This window comes from Ammospiza nelsoni, chromosome 8, assembly GCF_027579445.1.
Source record: "Ammospiza nelsoni isolate bAmmNel1 chromosome 8, bAmmNel1.pri, whole genome shotgun sequence".
In the NCBI taxonomy this organism is placed as follows: Eukaryota; Metazoa; Chordata; class Aves; order Passeriformes; family Passerellidae; genus Ammospiza; species Ammospiza nelsoni.
The window spans coordinates 16380300-16395455 of record NC_080640.1 but is presented as its reverse complement, the minus strand read 5'-3'; the positions used below and the strand labels follow the sequence as shown (position 1 = coordinate 16395455).

The 15156-nt window shown below is 36.3% G+C and overlaps 1 protein-coding gene across 4 annotated transcripts in view; it reads left to right on the top strand.

The window, feature by feature from the left end:
- TBC1D12 (TBC1 domain family member 12) overlaps window positions 1-15156 on the top strand; it is a 41380-nt gene that overhangs the window by 22364 nt on the left and 3860 nt on the right. For 2 of the 4 annotated variants that reach the window (XM_059476882.1, XM_059476880.1), the window contains exons 3-10: window positions 1416-1472; window positions 6238-6353; window positions 8019-8101; window positions 9688-9805; window positions 10146-10252; window positions 10877-10957; window positions 12476-12570; window positions 13253-13324. In XM_059476882.1, the coding sequence (XP_059332865.1) occupies window positions 1416-1472; window positions 6238-6353; window positions 8019-8101; window positions 9688-9805; window positions 10146-10252; window positions 10877-10957; window positions 12476-12570; window positions 13253-13324 (729 nt within the window). Of the gene's footprint in view, window positions 1-1415; window positions 1473-6237; window positions 6354-8001; window positions 8102-9687; window positions 9806-10145; window positions 10253-10876; window positions 10958-12475; window positions 12571-13252; window positions 13325-15156 lie in introns of those variants that run through there. The other 2 variants (XM_059476881.1, XM_059476883.1) reach the window with 2 other exon arrangements.

The following is a 15156-nucleotide window of genomic DNA, read 5'->3' as shown; positions in this document are numbered from 1 at the left end:
AAAGTCTTTAAGAATAACTACAATGAGTATTGAAGCAACTGTTCTCTTACTAAGGCTTGAAAAAGAAAGCATGGGCATACATAGGTATGTGTTTTCATTTCTGTTCCTGAAAGTTGCTGGATTTGGAGGAAACAAATAATATAAATTGAGATAATAAAAATTATAGAACTTACTTTACTTTGATGTGATGGGGACATTATATTTTATTTTTTGGTCTTCTGGATTCTCTCTTTGTGGGATCCTTTCCTTCTCTTGGGTCTTTGAATTTCTTTAGCCAAGCATGATCTGCAGGATTTTTTCTTCTCTCAAAGAACTGAGCATTTGCAGGTTAAGCAGATATGCTGCTGAGCTTGAGGTGCTGAGGAAGCAAAGTCATCATCTAGGCAGGCTGTATCAAATTCCAAAAGGGTAGGTTCAGGTGGTAAATCTGCTGTCTTTCATGGACATTTATTTAAAGTGTGAGATTGTGGGGTTTTTTTGCTGGTTTGTTTTAATATAAATCTTATCCTTCCAAGGTTAGCATGGTACTTCAGTATGGAAAAGGAAAAATAGTATGGCAAGGAAGAAGAAAGCCTTTAAAATGGTTTCTATTATTCTGAACACTGCTGATATGTTCCGTTGAATTAATGATAAAAACCTTTTTTTCCTTCTTCCAGGCACAGGCTTAAAAGCAGTGGGCTTTGTTTGTCACCTCCCCTACACCCCATCTTTTAGCTTGGTTTATCTTTCCATTATAAAACCAACTTTGACTTTTGGTTGGAAAATGTGCAGAGCTGTAGTTGTACCAGGGTCTCCTGTAGCTGCACTTGCTTTTATACCTGATTGCCTTGCTGCTTGAGTGGTGCTTAGAATCTTATTTTTAATGGAAGTGACTGTTGCTCAAACCTTTACAAATACATCCTTGTTATCACCAGCAAGGCTGAGGTATAGCCCACTTTTGAGCTTTCAGTTTAGAAATATCAATAATAACATGGCAGAGGACAATGTTCTGTTTCTCCTTTCTAACAGCATGTACCTTCCAAGGCTGTGGTTAAGTCAGTCTAATGTCTGTGAGTGGTGTGTGCTAGGGAGGCACAGGGTGTATCAGGGACTGCCTTTGTCATGCATCTGAGAAGTGCCATGGAAAAAATCTCCCTTTGGGCAAAGGGGCTGATTACTGAAAATATAAAACATCAATTAAACCAGAAGAACAATCCAGTCAATGTCTGTACAGACCTTGCACAAGTGGGAAGTCTTTGGATATGTCTGTTTTGAGGGCTGGAAAAGGAAGAGGAACAGACACATCCATGTTTTTTCCAAAAATACAAGATAAATAGTCTACATGTGAATTTAAATTTTGGATTGCATATTGCTGTTTTGTCATGGTCTTTTCCTTTATTTATTCACTAAGGCTCTGCTTCTGTTTTTCTTATTAGGATGACAGTTCTGGCAGTCTTGCGTCAATATCTGCTCTCAGTCTATTAAACACAGGGGTATGAAATTTAATATATACTTTTTGTAGTTGTATTTGATGCCATGCATGGGACTGTGTAGCACTCATTAAAATAGTACAAACATCACATTTTCACAGTAGCATGAATATTTTATGGCACTAACCATCAACTCATTAAAAACCATTAGCAAAATAAACAAGTTGCACATGTGAATCTCACTAACAACTTCAAGTGATAGAGAATTATTGTGTATTGTTTATATTGCATGTTCTTGGATAGCAAGAAATAGGTAATCATACAGCTTGACAGTAATTTACTTTCTATGTTTGCTGTGCCTCATTGCTTAATGGTAAAAGTTTTTTAAAGGCTAAATTTGTAATATTTTTTAACAACTTACTAAATGTGAAGATTTATATATTAGAATCTTTCTGTCTCTGAGCCACACAAGCTATTAGCACTTCAGAACTCCAGACGCTTTTAATCACTATTTCCCATGTGGAATTGGAAAACTAGAAAAGCATAGCTATTGAAACTTTTGTTACAATTTACATTATCTATTTGTGTGACTGGGATCCTTCTGAAATTGTGCATGCCCATTACTTTGTACACTTTTTGTGTAATTCTGCACTCTGTGTTAAACATGAACAGTACAGATTGGCTTCTCAGTTCTGTGGAACGGCAGTCCCATAACTGCTGGTTGGTTCTGGTGCCTGTGGTTCACATTACATGGCCTGGCCACTCTCAGCGTGTCTTTATTGGGCCCAGGGCCGGTGACTTCTTGTAAACAACAGATGAAACTTGATGCACCTTATTAAATATCCAATTGAGGAAAAAATACAGCAAACAAAGAATTGAAAGTGAATGGCATTAACTTTGGAAGATTGACCTAGAAACTCTCAAGTGTCTGTTTGGTTGTCCTTTTGTACTGTGTGAAGATTAGTATTTTCTTCTCCATCAATACATCTGTTCTTTCTATTTCACCTGCAAATTAGGCGAGAATGTACTGTTCTGCCTGTCCTGACAGCATCTGGAATTCCTGTTTCTGGGAAAATGTCTAGTTTATGACTCACAGGATTTTTAAGTGACATCTACTCTTGCTATAAACACTCCTTTGTTTATAATCACTTTATAGCCAGTGCTAGCTGAGCAATTTTAACATTTAACCTGGAGGCAACATGCATGCTGATGTAGGATTATTCATTAGCAGAAATTCTTCTTACACGGATGCACTCCTAGGTGATTCTATTAATGCTTCTATTCTTGGATGATCAGCCCTGATTCAAATGAAGGCCTGTAATCTTTCTGATGATATATCTAGTTAGCTGTACAACATTATGAAATAATCATATAGATGTTTCATAGACCCATCTGCTCCAGTCACGTGTGTGTAGAAGGGAGAGAGGTTTAAAACCTTTTGCACAATATATGGCAATCCCCACTCTGTTTCCTCAGCAGAAGCCACAGCTGATTGAATAAAAACTATTTTAGGATCAGACTTAGCATTAGAGAGGAGAAAGCATATTAGAAGAAACTGTCATACACAGGATGTTTAATTGGAGTATCAGTATGCCTTAACGTCTACTTTAAATAGAGGCAATCCTTAAGACAGGGGAAGCTTATTCAGTGTTGCATTCTTTAGTTGCAGAAATTCTCTACACATCAGATGCCTTTCTCCTCCAGCATACGTACAACATAATTGGATGTGTGGTGTTTTGTTTATATAATTGGTACTGTGAGAACTTCCATAGTCCTTGTAACCAAAGGCTTTTATCACTCATTCCCACGAGTTCAGCTTTTGTTATTGGATCATAAATAGATCAAACTTAATTCCAGATTCATGTTGAATTTTATGGTTGGTATTTATTCCTTTACAGCTGTATCGTTTGAGCTCTGTAGATGCAAATTTGTCTTTTCACACTGAATACCTGTGTTTCACACTTAGCTAAATACTTTATCCCCACAAGCATACCCTACTTCAGGTCTACTAATGCTTTTGGAATGCTGCAGTGCAGCTGGCTTTCCTTTCTCTAAGGTCATTGGCTTAAGTATTGGAAAAGGAAGCTATGAGCAGTTACTTTTGTGTTAAGCAGAGCAGTCCAGTCCTGTTTAGAGGTATTGAAAATGACTCTCAATGATCTGTCCTTTATGGTACTACAGCAGAAGAATAAATGAAATTTCAGACTTGCATGTTTTCCATGTAGATAACAAAAAGGTGCAAGCATTAAAGACCTCTGTGGGTTTATTTACTTTTTAAAATTATTATTTAGAATACCAGGGAATTTTTTTAGTGTTCTTGGTTGTGGTGGTAGGGGGTGGGGTTTTTTGGGTTTCTGGTTTTTGGGTGGGGTTTTTTGTTGTTTTAAGAAGAAGCTATTTGAGATATCTTTATCTTCTTAAACAAATGCAGTTTATAAGCAAAAGATGTTTTTCCAGCCCCACTTACCTGTCTGTAGTTTAATAGGCTTATCTGTGTCTCTGCAGGAATAAATACTAGAAATGCAAGTCCCTCCACATATTGAAGCACTCTTAAGTATACTGTCACAGTGCTTTTCAGGAAAAACATGATTTTAGCTTCTTACTGAGTTAATTATTGGCAGTAGATAACAGGGTGGTGTTCCAGACTTAGTAAGATGATAACTTTTTATTAAAGCTGAAATTTGTTTATTTTGGAATTAGGAAGTGTTCTGGAATTTTCAATAAATGCCTGATATGTTGCAATAAAATTTTTTTTAAACAACCTTCTTGTGAAACCATACATGTGACGCTTCCAGAATAATTGTTTTACATATACAGGTTTTACATAGTCTTGAATCTTAGCTGTCAGCTGTTCTATCTTCTGGCTCATGCCCTGCATGTTAAACATTTGACAAGACATTTGACTTTAAATTGTACTTTTACCTTGTTGTGGGAGAATATTAACTCGCATCTTTCAAAGTGAAGTTTTATGTCAGTTCAAGCTTTTTAGATTCTGCATCAACTGCACAGTGAAGGATATTGGATTCTTTACATGTCGTCATATAAAGTATTCCAGAAAAAAATGGATACTTTATTTGTAGGATTTCTGTACACATCTGATAGTTGTGGGATCTGATCTTCAAATCACTTTCCTAGTGCACAGGCTTCTTTAGGAAAAAGCATCTTCCCTTGGAAGGTTCTGATACTTTGGAATGTATTTCAGTTTGGGGAATGTGCAGCCACGACAGTTTGAGCTTGAGGCTATTTTGGTCTCTCTATTGACTCTCTAGTAACACTTATAGTTCTCCTTCTCTGCCCATGTGATCTCTTTTTAAAAAATCCAACTGTTCATGATGTGTACTTTCAGAAACACAGGTGGATGATGAGTTCTGCCTTTTGTGAATATCTCTGTTGAAGAATTTTTAATTTTTGGTTTTTTCTTCCTCTGTTGCCTTGGAAATAGTGTATCAGTTCTTAGCACAGGCAATAGCTGGAACCACTAGTCTTGTTCACATGTATCACTTGTGTTAAAAAATGGCTTAAGAGTGGCTTCATTTCTGATAGACATCTTGCAGTGCTTTTTTAATATTTTTTTCTCCCCCCCTTTTTGTTTGCATACAAGTTAGATATGTAGAGATGTTGAAAAGTTTGCTAATGTTTGAACTTCCTCACCTCTGACCACTAAATGAACTTGATTTGGTGACTCTTGTTACAAAGGAGAATATGGAAGTAAATCAGAACTTCTGCCAAGTTGGGATGGCATTGCTGTTGTGCTGCAGCCTGGATGCTGATCTCTGGGTGTTATCACAGGATACATTCCTAATTTACAGATGTACTGAGTGTCCTGAGGTATACAGTGTGACAGGAGTACTGAGGTTGTTTCTATTTTTAAGTGGAATGAAATAATTTTCGGCTTGAGAGTATGTGTGTTCATTCAAATGGTGAGCATTGATTTTTTGATTTTGCTTGTGTAAATTATAACAGAACTCTACCAGTCCTGTGTCCAGTCGTTCAAGATACTTGTTTCAATGTGCCGAATGGTGTTGATGCATATTATTCCATTAACTTGGCAGTAAATTTTTATTTACAGAGGAGAAAAAGAAGGGGATGTGAGATTTGATGTTTTCATCTGGCTCTGTTTAGCTTTTTTTTAAGGATTGTGTCATATTTTTGTTTTGTTGAGTTGCTGTTGTGGTCAAAGGATTAGAATTCTTTCTTCCTCAGAGTCTTGTGTGTATTGGAGGCAGTTAAATATTTCTTTCTAAGTAGATTGCATGTTTTAATTTCAGCAGAAAGAAATTATATGGAACAGGCTTGTAATGATAAATACTGGCATATTGTCACTGAGTGTAGTATAGGTGGTTTTGGTTTATGTGGGTGTGATGGGGCTGTTCCAGGCCTCGGGAATGTGAGGTATACCAGCTTAAGGGGGGCTGGATTCGGGAGGAAGAAATGGAAAGAGACACATGTTCTTGATTAGTGGTGGGTTTTTTAATTGTCAGCTTCACAAGTTACTTAAATACACTTGTGCACTAGCTAGGCTGGGTAGATTATGCAGATTTCTTTACCACCTGATCCTGGGATGCTCAGTTGAAATATTGAACAAGAACAGATCAAAGATTAAGTTGATACAAGAAACTGCTTTCTCATTCCTCTTTACTCGGCAGTCCTGGAAAGCTGCACTGTTGCTATCAGCAATTTCAACTTGTAGTGTTTGCCACTTGCTGTCTTATTAAGTAATGTTAAAATATTTAATGTGAAATTATTTATGCATTTAGTAATATCACGCTTACTAATTTGGAGTGAGGCTGAAAGTTGAAATGTAATTTTTATCAATAATGCTGTTTAGGAGTATGAAGCACGGACAGGAAGAATGTATAAACCTCCACCCCCATCAGCCAGACGTAAAAATATTGAGTTTGAACCACTTTCAACTACTGCTTTGATTCTGGAGGATCGACCAGCGTAAGTATGAGTCTGCTGTGCAACTCAAGGACTGGATTTTAGATAAAATTCTCAAGTCTTGTCTGAAAGAATGGTTGGATTATGCTGTCCCACATAATAGCCTAACAAACTTCTCAGAAGAGCCTTTAAGTGAATCACAGTGTATTTGAGGATTTTTTTCTCACTGTAATGGAGCCACCAGTCTGTAATCTACTGTGTCTCACAGCGGTCTGTGACCATGCTCTGGGCATCCTCAAATCTTCAGGAATTTTCTTTATTTGTTTCTTCCCTGCTTTTTCAGTGTGCACTTCCTTCTCCCATATCCTCCCTTACCCTATTTTGGAAACTTAAAACATTTTAGGTAGGTAATACCTAAAAGTGCAGCTGAAGGCAGGGAAACAGCAGTCGAAGATGTAACAAAATCCGCATAAAGTACAAATAAGAATAGTAATAAAAAATGGGTAATAAATTGGTCAGTATTTTCAGATCTACAATCTTCAGCAGTTTGAAGGAAAGAGAAAGGACCTGCTGACTAAGATCATAAAGAAAACAAATTGCACCATGGAAAAGCTTGTGATGGCACTGTTAAATGTTTGCTCTAATCTCTTCCAATTAGGAAATGGAAAATAAAGCATATTACTGTTTCTTTGGATTTTCTCTCTGGGAGTGTATACACTCATTCCTTGCTAAGACAGAAATATTCTGAGTGGAATTACAGATTACTATGAGTATTTGTTTTCATAAGTGCATTATTTCTTTTACTGTATGGTAGAGGGTAAGATATGCAACAACTTGATTGCTGATGTTTTTCTTTTACAGTATTAGAATTCACAAGCCAAGATAAATATGCTTTTACAAATGACACTTGTTTCAAATTGGAGTGCCATCCCAAGCATGCAGTGTGTTGCCACAGTCTAACCTTGAAAATACTTTCTGCTGTCACTTTCATTGAAAATATTAATAAGTTATTTTGTCTACTTATATGAGAGAGGAGACAGAAAACTTTTAAAATATTAAAATGACAAAACTGTTTTCTATTTATTTTGGACCAAAGTAGACTAGACATTAGTTAAGAGGCTGAGACCAAACCCTGTGGTCTAATTTGCTTTGAAGTGAGTCTCCTTGGTCAAGAGGAAGTGTGTTTAGCAATTAGGGGATCATTATGCAGCCAAAAAACAAACACATTTTTATCTGGTGAACTTTTAGACTGCACCAAGCTTCCTTAGCTTCAGCTCTGACATCAGTGGTGATCTACCCTTTCTTCCTTTGGCAAACTTGCCTTCTTATGTGAGAATTTTAAGAGGTTAACTACAATGAATAAAAACCTTTACCTTTTATTGAAAATACTTCATTATAGATTTCATATGAACATATGATTAAAATACACATGGCCAGAAATGCATTGGAATAAATAACTATATTGTATATCAGCATTTTCCTTTTGTCACTCACTTGAGCATCATTCCAGGTGTTCAACAAATTCAGTAACCTTACTTTGGGGGAAGCTCTAGGAGAACTACAAAACAGGAGCAGCAAACATCTAGTAGTTCTGTACAGCTGTTACTGGAACACTGACAGTGTGGCAGCCCCAAAGCTCACCTTTGAGAGAAACCAAATTTAATCCTGTTCTGAAATGGTCCAGAATGTCATTTGTGTGTATTGAATTCAGGAACAACTTGTTTTCAGAAATCTTCCTGCCAAATCAGTGGAGGAGGCTTTACGTCATCGACAAGAGTATGATGAGATGGTGGCAGAAGCAAAAAAACGAGGTATGTCCACTGCCAGCAATGACTGTAATTCCTCTCCGCTCTGCTGCAAAAATAAAGCAAATCCTGGCTTGTAGGCAAGTGGCTACATTAAAGAACCTCTTGTGTAATGTCTGGGTTATTCTCTGGTGCATAGGGGCACGCAGTTTAAAACAGAACTCAGCTATCAAATTGTTATTCTACTACAATGAACGTAGCTAAGTTCAGAATGCAACTTAACCTTTCCTTTACTTTTTAAGGAAAGACTTAATTTTTTTAAGATACTTGTGCAGTAGAAACTTTCTGGATACTTGGACTCTTTTTGGGAGCTGTGTTGCTGCAGTTGCCACGACGAGCCACAGTATAATAAAGCTGACTGCTTTAAGATCTGGTTTCCTAAGAATTTCAGATCAATTTCAATGTGAAGAGAGATGAAAACTTTGGGGTTATTTTTCAATCAGTTGTACCTGTGTGAACCTTCTTATTCCCACTAGGCACGATTAATTAAAAAACAGATCTGTAGCATCTGGTGCTGTGTCAATCTATGAATAGTTGTTGAAAGGACTTTTGTAGTCTTGTGCCTAGTATTCAGGGAATAAGCTATTTTAAGAATCTGTGCTGCTTGTTTTACTTGGGCTGTTGTCAGAGATACAAGCTTCAGAGATTGATCATCTATGGATCCATGGCAGCTTACTTTGAAAGATGCAATAAGAAATCCACAGCATTTGACAATGCATTTCACTCTGCTCTTGTGGTGTGTTTCTTGTAAATTGTGATCTGTGGTCTGTGTTCTTTAATAACGGCATCTTTGGAGGTTCAGCCATGTGTGGTGTTTTCATGTGTGTGCCCTGGTTTATTAACTGTTGCTACACACTCAAAGCTTCAGTAAAACCTTGATGAAGCTGGTCAGCCATCTCTGTTTACCAGGGAGGGCATGTTTACTCTCTTGATGTGATCAGTGCATGCTTAAATAAAAACTGTCTTGCAATTTCACAGTGGTTCTAAGTGATGTCAGGAGAGCATTGGTCTGTCCTTCTTTTAGCCTTTTTGATAAGAGGAATCTGCAAATGATCTTTTTTTTATCAGAAGGCAGGACATTGTTCTCTTGTTCAGCATTGTGACTTTGTCTTAGGTCTTTAGGTCCTGTTTCCAGAAAAGAAAATAAGAATCCTTTTAGGTGGAAGCTTCAGTAAAATTTGAATAGTTTTAAAATGAATGTAGAATTGCACTTTTAAATAATAAAATTATCCATAAATATTGCCGGTTAGCCTAATAAATGAATAAGGCTCAGATTAAATATGGTATGAAAATCAAGAGTGGAAAAAGAGCGCTGATGATGTGCTTGCTTATTAGTTATCCTGTGTACTGCAGAAGAGAATTATCTTATTTTTCTAGTCTGATTTTTGCTTGTCTAAATCACTGTATTTGAACAACTTAGCTTAAATTTAAAAATGTCCAGAGAAATACACCTACAATCAACAGAAATAGTACATGCAACAGTAATTTACCCTTGATCTTTTAGACATCTAAATACTTGGGTAGTAGCTGAATTATTTACCTACTAATTTGTATACACTAATACAGAGTTATTAACATGTTATGCCTGACAGAAATTAAAGAAGCACATAAAAGGAAAAAAATAATGAGAGAGCGTTTCAAGCAAGAAGAGAATATCGCTAGTGCTATGGTGATTTGGGTCAATGAAATACTACCTAACTGGGAAGGCATGTAAGTAAAGTTCTGCTGTATAAATGAGCCAAGCATGGCTTGTTTCTCCTCTGGAAACTGAGGACCCACATACCTTATTTTCCTTTTCTGTGTTGTCAAGAAGTCAGTTTTTGTTGCCATGATATAGTGTGAGGTCATTACAGAGCAACATGAAATGTGCTTTCTGGGAGCTGAATGTTTGGGGGTTTTTATTGGGGCTTTAGCATCAGCAGAGATCTTTGAATATTGATTTGGTAAACAGTATGTTATTTTGCTTGTAAATTGCCCAGTGATTTTACAAAACAAAAATGTGCAATATGTGCCTTTTTGTTTTTTTCTTCTCCCTGCTCCTATATATTAGGCGTGCTACCCGAAGAGTTCGAGAGCTGTGGTGGCAGGGATTGCCCCCAAGTGTACGTGGGAAGGTTTGGAGTCTAGCTGTGGGAAATGAGTTAAACATCACTCCTGGTATGTTCCTAACAGATCACATGTTAATGCTAAATTAAGTTGATTATTTTCAAAGAAAAATGTGAGCTTTTGTTAAAAATAAATAAATCTATATCTATAAATCAGGGTATATTTCTTTCTGAAGAAATGTATTTTATAAGGCTAGGAACAATTGTGTTTTACAGTTAGACATTGTAGCCTCATAAATTATGGAAACAAGGTTCAAAACCTGCTTAGAAAAACATTTAGTATTTTAAGAATTAAGGTAGTGCTTCCCACAGAAAACAGCTTTTTTGTTTAAAACTGAGAATCTGTAGCTTTGCTTTCTTAAGGGAGTGAAAAGGGGAATTGCTTTATTTTATGACTAATGATTGATGAATTGTAAGCATTTTATTCAAAAATACAAATCTGTATTATGTAAGGCATGATTTCCCTGTCATAATTTGCATGTTCACAGCAGAAAGTACAAAACAGTGCACACTATAAAACTGTGTGTCGTGGTAACCATCTAATAGACTTGTTTCCTGCCCTCAGTGATGAAACCAAATAACCAGGGCCAAGAATACTTAGCATGCTTTTGTCTTGGATGGGTGCTTTTGTTACTACTCCCCTTTTGGTTATTGGTTTTGTTTTGCTTTCTTGCAGAACTTTATGAAATCTTCTTGTCAAGAGCTAAGGAACGATGGAAAAGCTTCAGTGAGACAAGTACTGAGAATGACATAGAAGGTGAGTGCTCAACAACCTCCTATTCACTTTTACAAACCCAAGAAGTCTCACAAGTTCTTCTGCAGTTTCAGCATTAAGAATACTTGTTAAAAGTTCTCAAAGTCATTCCCTACTTAAATATTTGCTGTCTTATAACAAGTCAGTGAGTGAGGGGCTTGGCACCACTTACTTACTGTATTGATAAAAGACAGATTAAAATATTTCATGCGCTACTTTCAAATAAGTGTTTCCTTTGAAGTGTCAAGACTCAGGCTCTCATGAAAATATTAGATGAAATACAAAAAGAAGAAACAGGAAACTCAATTACAATACATGTTCTTGCTTAGCTCTTCTTAGATGGGTTCTCCTCAGTATCACTTCCATGATTTTGGGAAAGAAAAAAGAATATCCTCTATTTTTTAGTTCTGAAACTGAGAGGTGAAAAATACAAAACATGACACATTTCAGATCCCACTTGTATTTCCTTGCATGCCCAGATGGCCTTTCCTTCCTGATCTATTAAGTGGGGATGTTAGCACTCTTTTTTCAAATGCAATTTTTTCTCTGGCATATTGCTGTCTCCTGTGGATGTTCTTTCTGTTAAAAATAGTATCAGTGATGTTTTTAATGTTGGATGTCTCCTTGTTATAAAGGTTAACTCTTTGTGCTGTTAACTGATAGTTTTTAAAATGCTGCCCTGTAATAGTGTATTTTCCATTACTTTAGTTGTTTGTGCTTGCCTTAGCCAGTCCAGACTAATTGCCTACTTTGACTGTAAATTATTTGGGTCTTCCTTAGGGATAGCCCTGTGACTCATCTGAAGGTTGTCTTGAGACAAACAATTTATAAAAAATTTGATGTGTATATGACTGTAAATATGCTTATCCTTGAAAAACATGTTTGCCATGACCCTTGGTCTGTGGAGTGGTGGTTTGCTTGTTCTTTTGTTGTGGGGGGTGTGGGCTGTCTTTGGGGGAAAGCTTAGGTAATCTGTTTTTTTGAGAGGTAATAGTTCTGGATGGGAATGAAGGGAGAAGGAGCTGTTTTAATTGTGCCAGATGTCCTGGGCAATGGTGTAATAAGGGAAACTGAAGAGTGATAGAATTTTCATCTCTGAAAAGCAAGCAAGCTGACAGTGCTTATTACTAATCTTTGGTAGCAAAGTCTGGAAGACCAGCTATGATAGTTTTAGGAAGACTGGAATGAAATGCTGCTTCCCAAGCTTCAGCAGAGCAGGTTCTGTTTAGCTGTTCATCAAATTGTCATCTTTGCTTTCCAGTTGGAAATCTTGTCTGATTTAAGCCCTCTGAAAGAGCTTTTCCCCCAAGTCTTTTACCTGTATTTTTCCCACATTTTCACTAGTGTTTTTTGTCATGCCCCTGTGGAGAGGACTGAACAGAGATAATTCAAGGGCTGGCAGAATTTCTTCTGGAAGTTTTTGGATGAATGCTGCCTTCCTTGTCTTTATGTGCCTACAGGAGTTTGGTTCTGAAGTTTGTAGAATTGATCAGCTTTAATAAGTGTTGGTTTTGCTTGCAGATGCAGGTGCATCTGTTGCTGATCGTGAGGCCAGTCTGGAGCTAATTAAGTTGGATATATCGCGCACATTTCCATCCCTGTATATTTTCCAGAAGGTGAGATGCCTTTAACTTTCGTTATGACAGCTTTAAAATTCTGAATAGTTAAACAAGAAACATAACTGGCCAAATATGGAAGAGTTTTTAGAAGTTGTTTGGACTTCTTAAATGTTCTTAAATGAGAATAAAATAGAGACACTTAGTGATAGACTATGAGATTTTTTTCTTCTTGAAAATGTATGAGATTCCTGTTAATGAGATTCCTATTAATTAATTGATTCCTATTAATTATGAAACTACAGGCAGAAATGAGAGTAATCTCACTGCTACAGAAATCTTGATGCATTTTCAGGCTTTATGATTTTTATATAGCTATAATATGTGCATACATGTATATAAAATAAGATGCAATATCGTTATACAGTAATTTGCACTATGAAGAATTAAAATATCCATTGTCTCTGAAAAGGAAAGTCCAACCTTGGATCTGTACCAGATATCTTCATTTTCTATTATGTACTGGTTTCTGCTGAAATATTTCATGGGATTATTGTTACTTTTCTTTTAACATCTGAAAAGCATTTGTGGCAATGCTTGGAGTAAAAGATGGTATTACTCTAGGTATGATTAAAGCAACAATTCACTGGCTCACCTGCATCTTAAAATATCAGCTTGTTCCTTTCCTGTATTTTTTTAAAATAAATATTTATTTTCTCCTTCTACTCTCTCCTCTTACTAGGGTGGTCCTTATCATGATCTCCTTCATAGCGTTTTGGGAGCATATACATGTTACAGACCAGATGTGGGATATGTAAGTATTTGCTGTAAAATGTTTCTAACATGACAAATAAGCTTAAGATGTCATGTATTAAAGTATATTGAATAAATAGGTGTTCTAAACATTATGCTACAAGCATAATAATAATTTATTATGCTTTAATAATTAAACTTTGGCAGTTATTTCATAGCAGTCACAATGATGGTAGTTCTTAGAGACAATTAAATAGCTGAAAATGTACTGAATGTCATTGTTGAGTATCTGGATTGCGTGGAAAATTTTAAATGGGTGTGTTCATAAGACATTATAGTTCTGACAGAGTATCCACAGGGAAAAAAACCCACAAGGTGTTAGTGGGCTTCCAGTTAGCACCTCACTTGTTCTGTCTTAATTTTTCTTCCCCAGTTGCCATTTCCATAGTGATACTCCCTGCTTCATTACTGCACGTCCTAAAATCCAGAAATTCCTTCTTAGTGTCTTGCTGACACAGAATAATCACTCCCTCTGAGTTCAGTGGAGATTAGACTGTTTTCAGCAAACATTACTGTGGTTAAAGACAAGCAAAAAAAACCCCATTAAAAAAACTGTCAAAAACCCCTGAACAAACCAACTAAACCTAACATCTCTCTGAAAGGTGTTAGCTTACAGAAGCATTTAAATAATGAACAGTAATGAAGAAAAGGGTTTTGTTTTCCTTTGTTCCTGGGGGTATCTAGGAACATCTTTCACAAGATGTAATGCTTCAGGGCTCAAAAACACTTGAAAAGTTTTAAGTCTCATCCATGTAACAAAGCATTATTTAGCACAGGGTGTGTCTTCCTCTCTAAATCAGATATGCTTGGGACTCTGCATAAATAACTAGTCGGTTTTTCATGTTCAAATGTTTTTAGGCCTGAATTCTGTAATCTGTGACCTCATTTTTGGAGACTCTCCCATATTTTTTAAGTGAGATTACAAAATCTGAAGGTTCTGAGACTGCTTGTTCCCAGGGTGGAGTTTCATAAGGCAAATAAGTAATTTTTTGTGGATAAGTCTTCTCTTTTCCATTAAAAGTATAGCTAGTCTTGATATTTCTTATCACATTTTTAAAATGTTAATATGGCAGTAAATGTAATGAAATCTTATTTCCACACCTATTTATCCCCCAGAAATGGAAAGCTGATTGTCTGTTTCTGATGCATATCAATACTCTTTTCCCTAGTTGGTTAAAATGCTGACTGCATGGGGTTTTTTTAAATGAGAAGAGGCAGCATGAATGTTTAGAGACAGTGGAATAAAGATGATTGCAATTGAAATTGGTAAAATTATTGTTAGCAAAATGGGTATTCAGATCATCACTTAACTGAAAGAATCATGCTTTACTTTTATTGCAGGGTAAAGTGTTTTTGGGAGAGTAATGGTGGAAAAATGTAAACTTGCACTGCAGCTAACCACCTAGAAGTAATTTTATATATGTGAAAAATTATGGTTTGGCAAGTGGAAAGGCATGTATTGACTGTTCTGAAACAGAATTTTGTCTCAGTTCCAATGTATCTGTCTGGGTCTAAACTGTCCCATATGTGAAGTTTTTCTCCATGACTGCTTTTCCCATAGTTTAACAATGAACTTGAGGCCAGGTTTTGTTTCTCATGAGCTCTGCATTCACTCTGTGTGGTTTTAACTTTCTTGTATTTCAAGTCCTGAGGACTTGTGATCATGAGACCTCCCAGAGCGTCTGAACTGCTGGAATCAAATTGATTGCATGCATAAAAATAATTTATCCACGTTGTTTCTATTCATCTGGAAATGTTATGCAATGGTACTTGATAAATTGCAAACTGTAAATATTTCCATTTCCAAAGATGTAAGATCTACTGAACCTACTC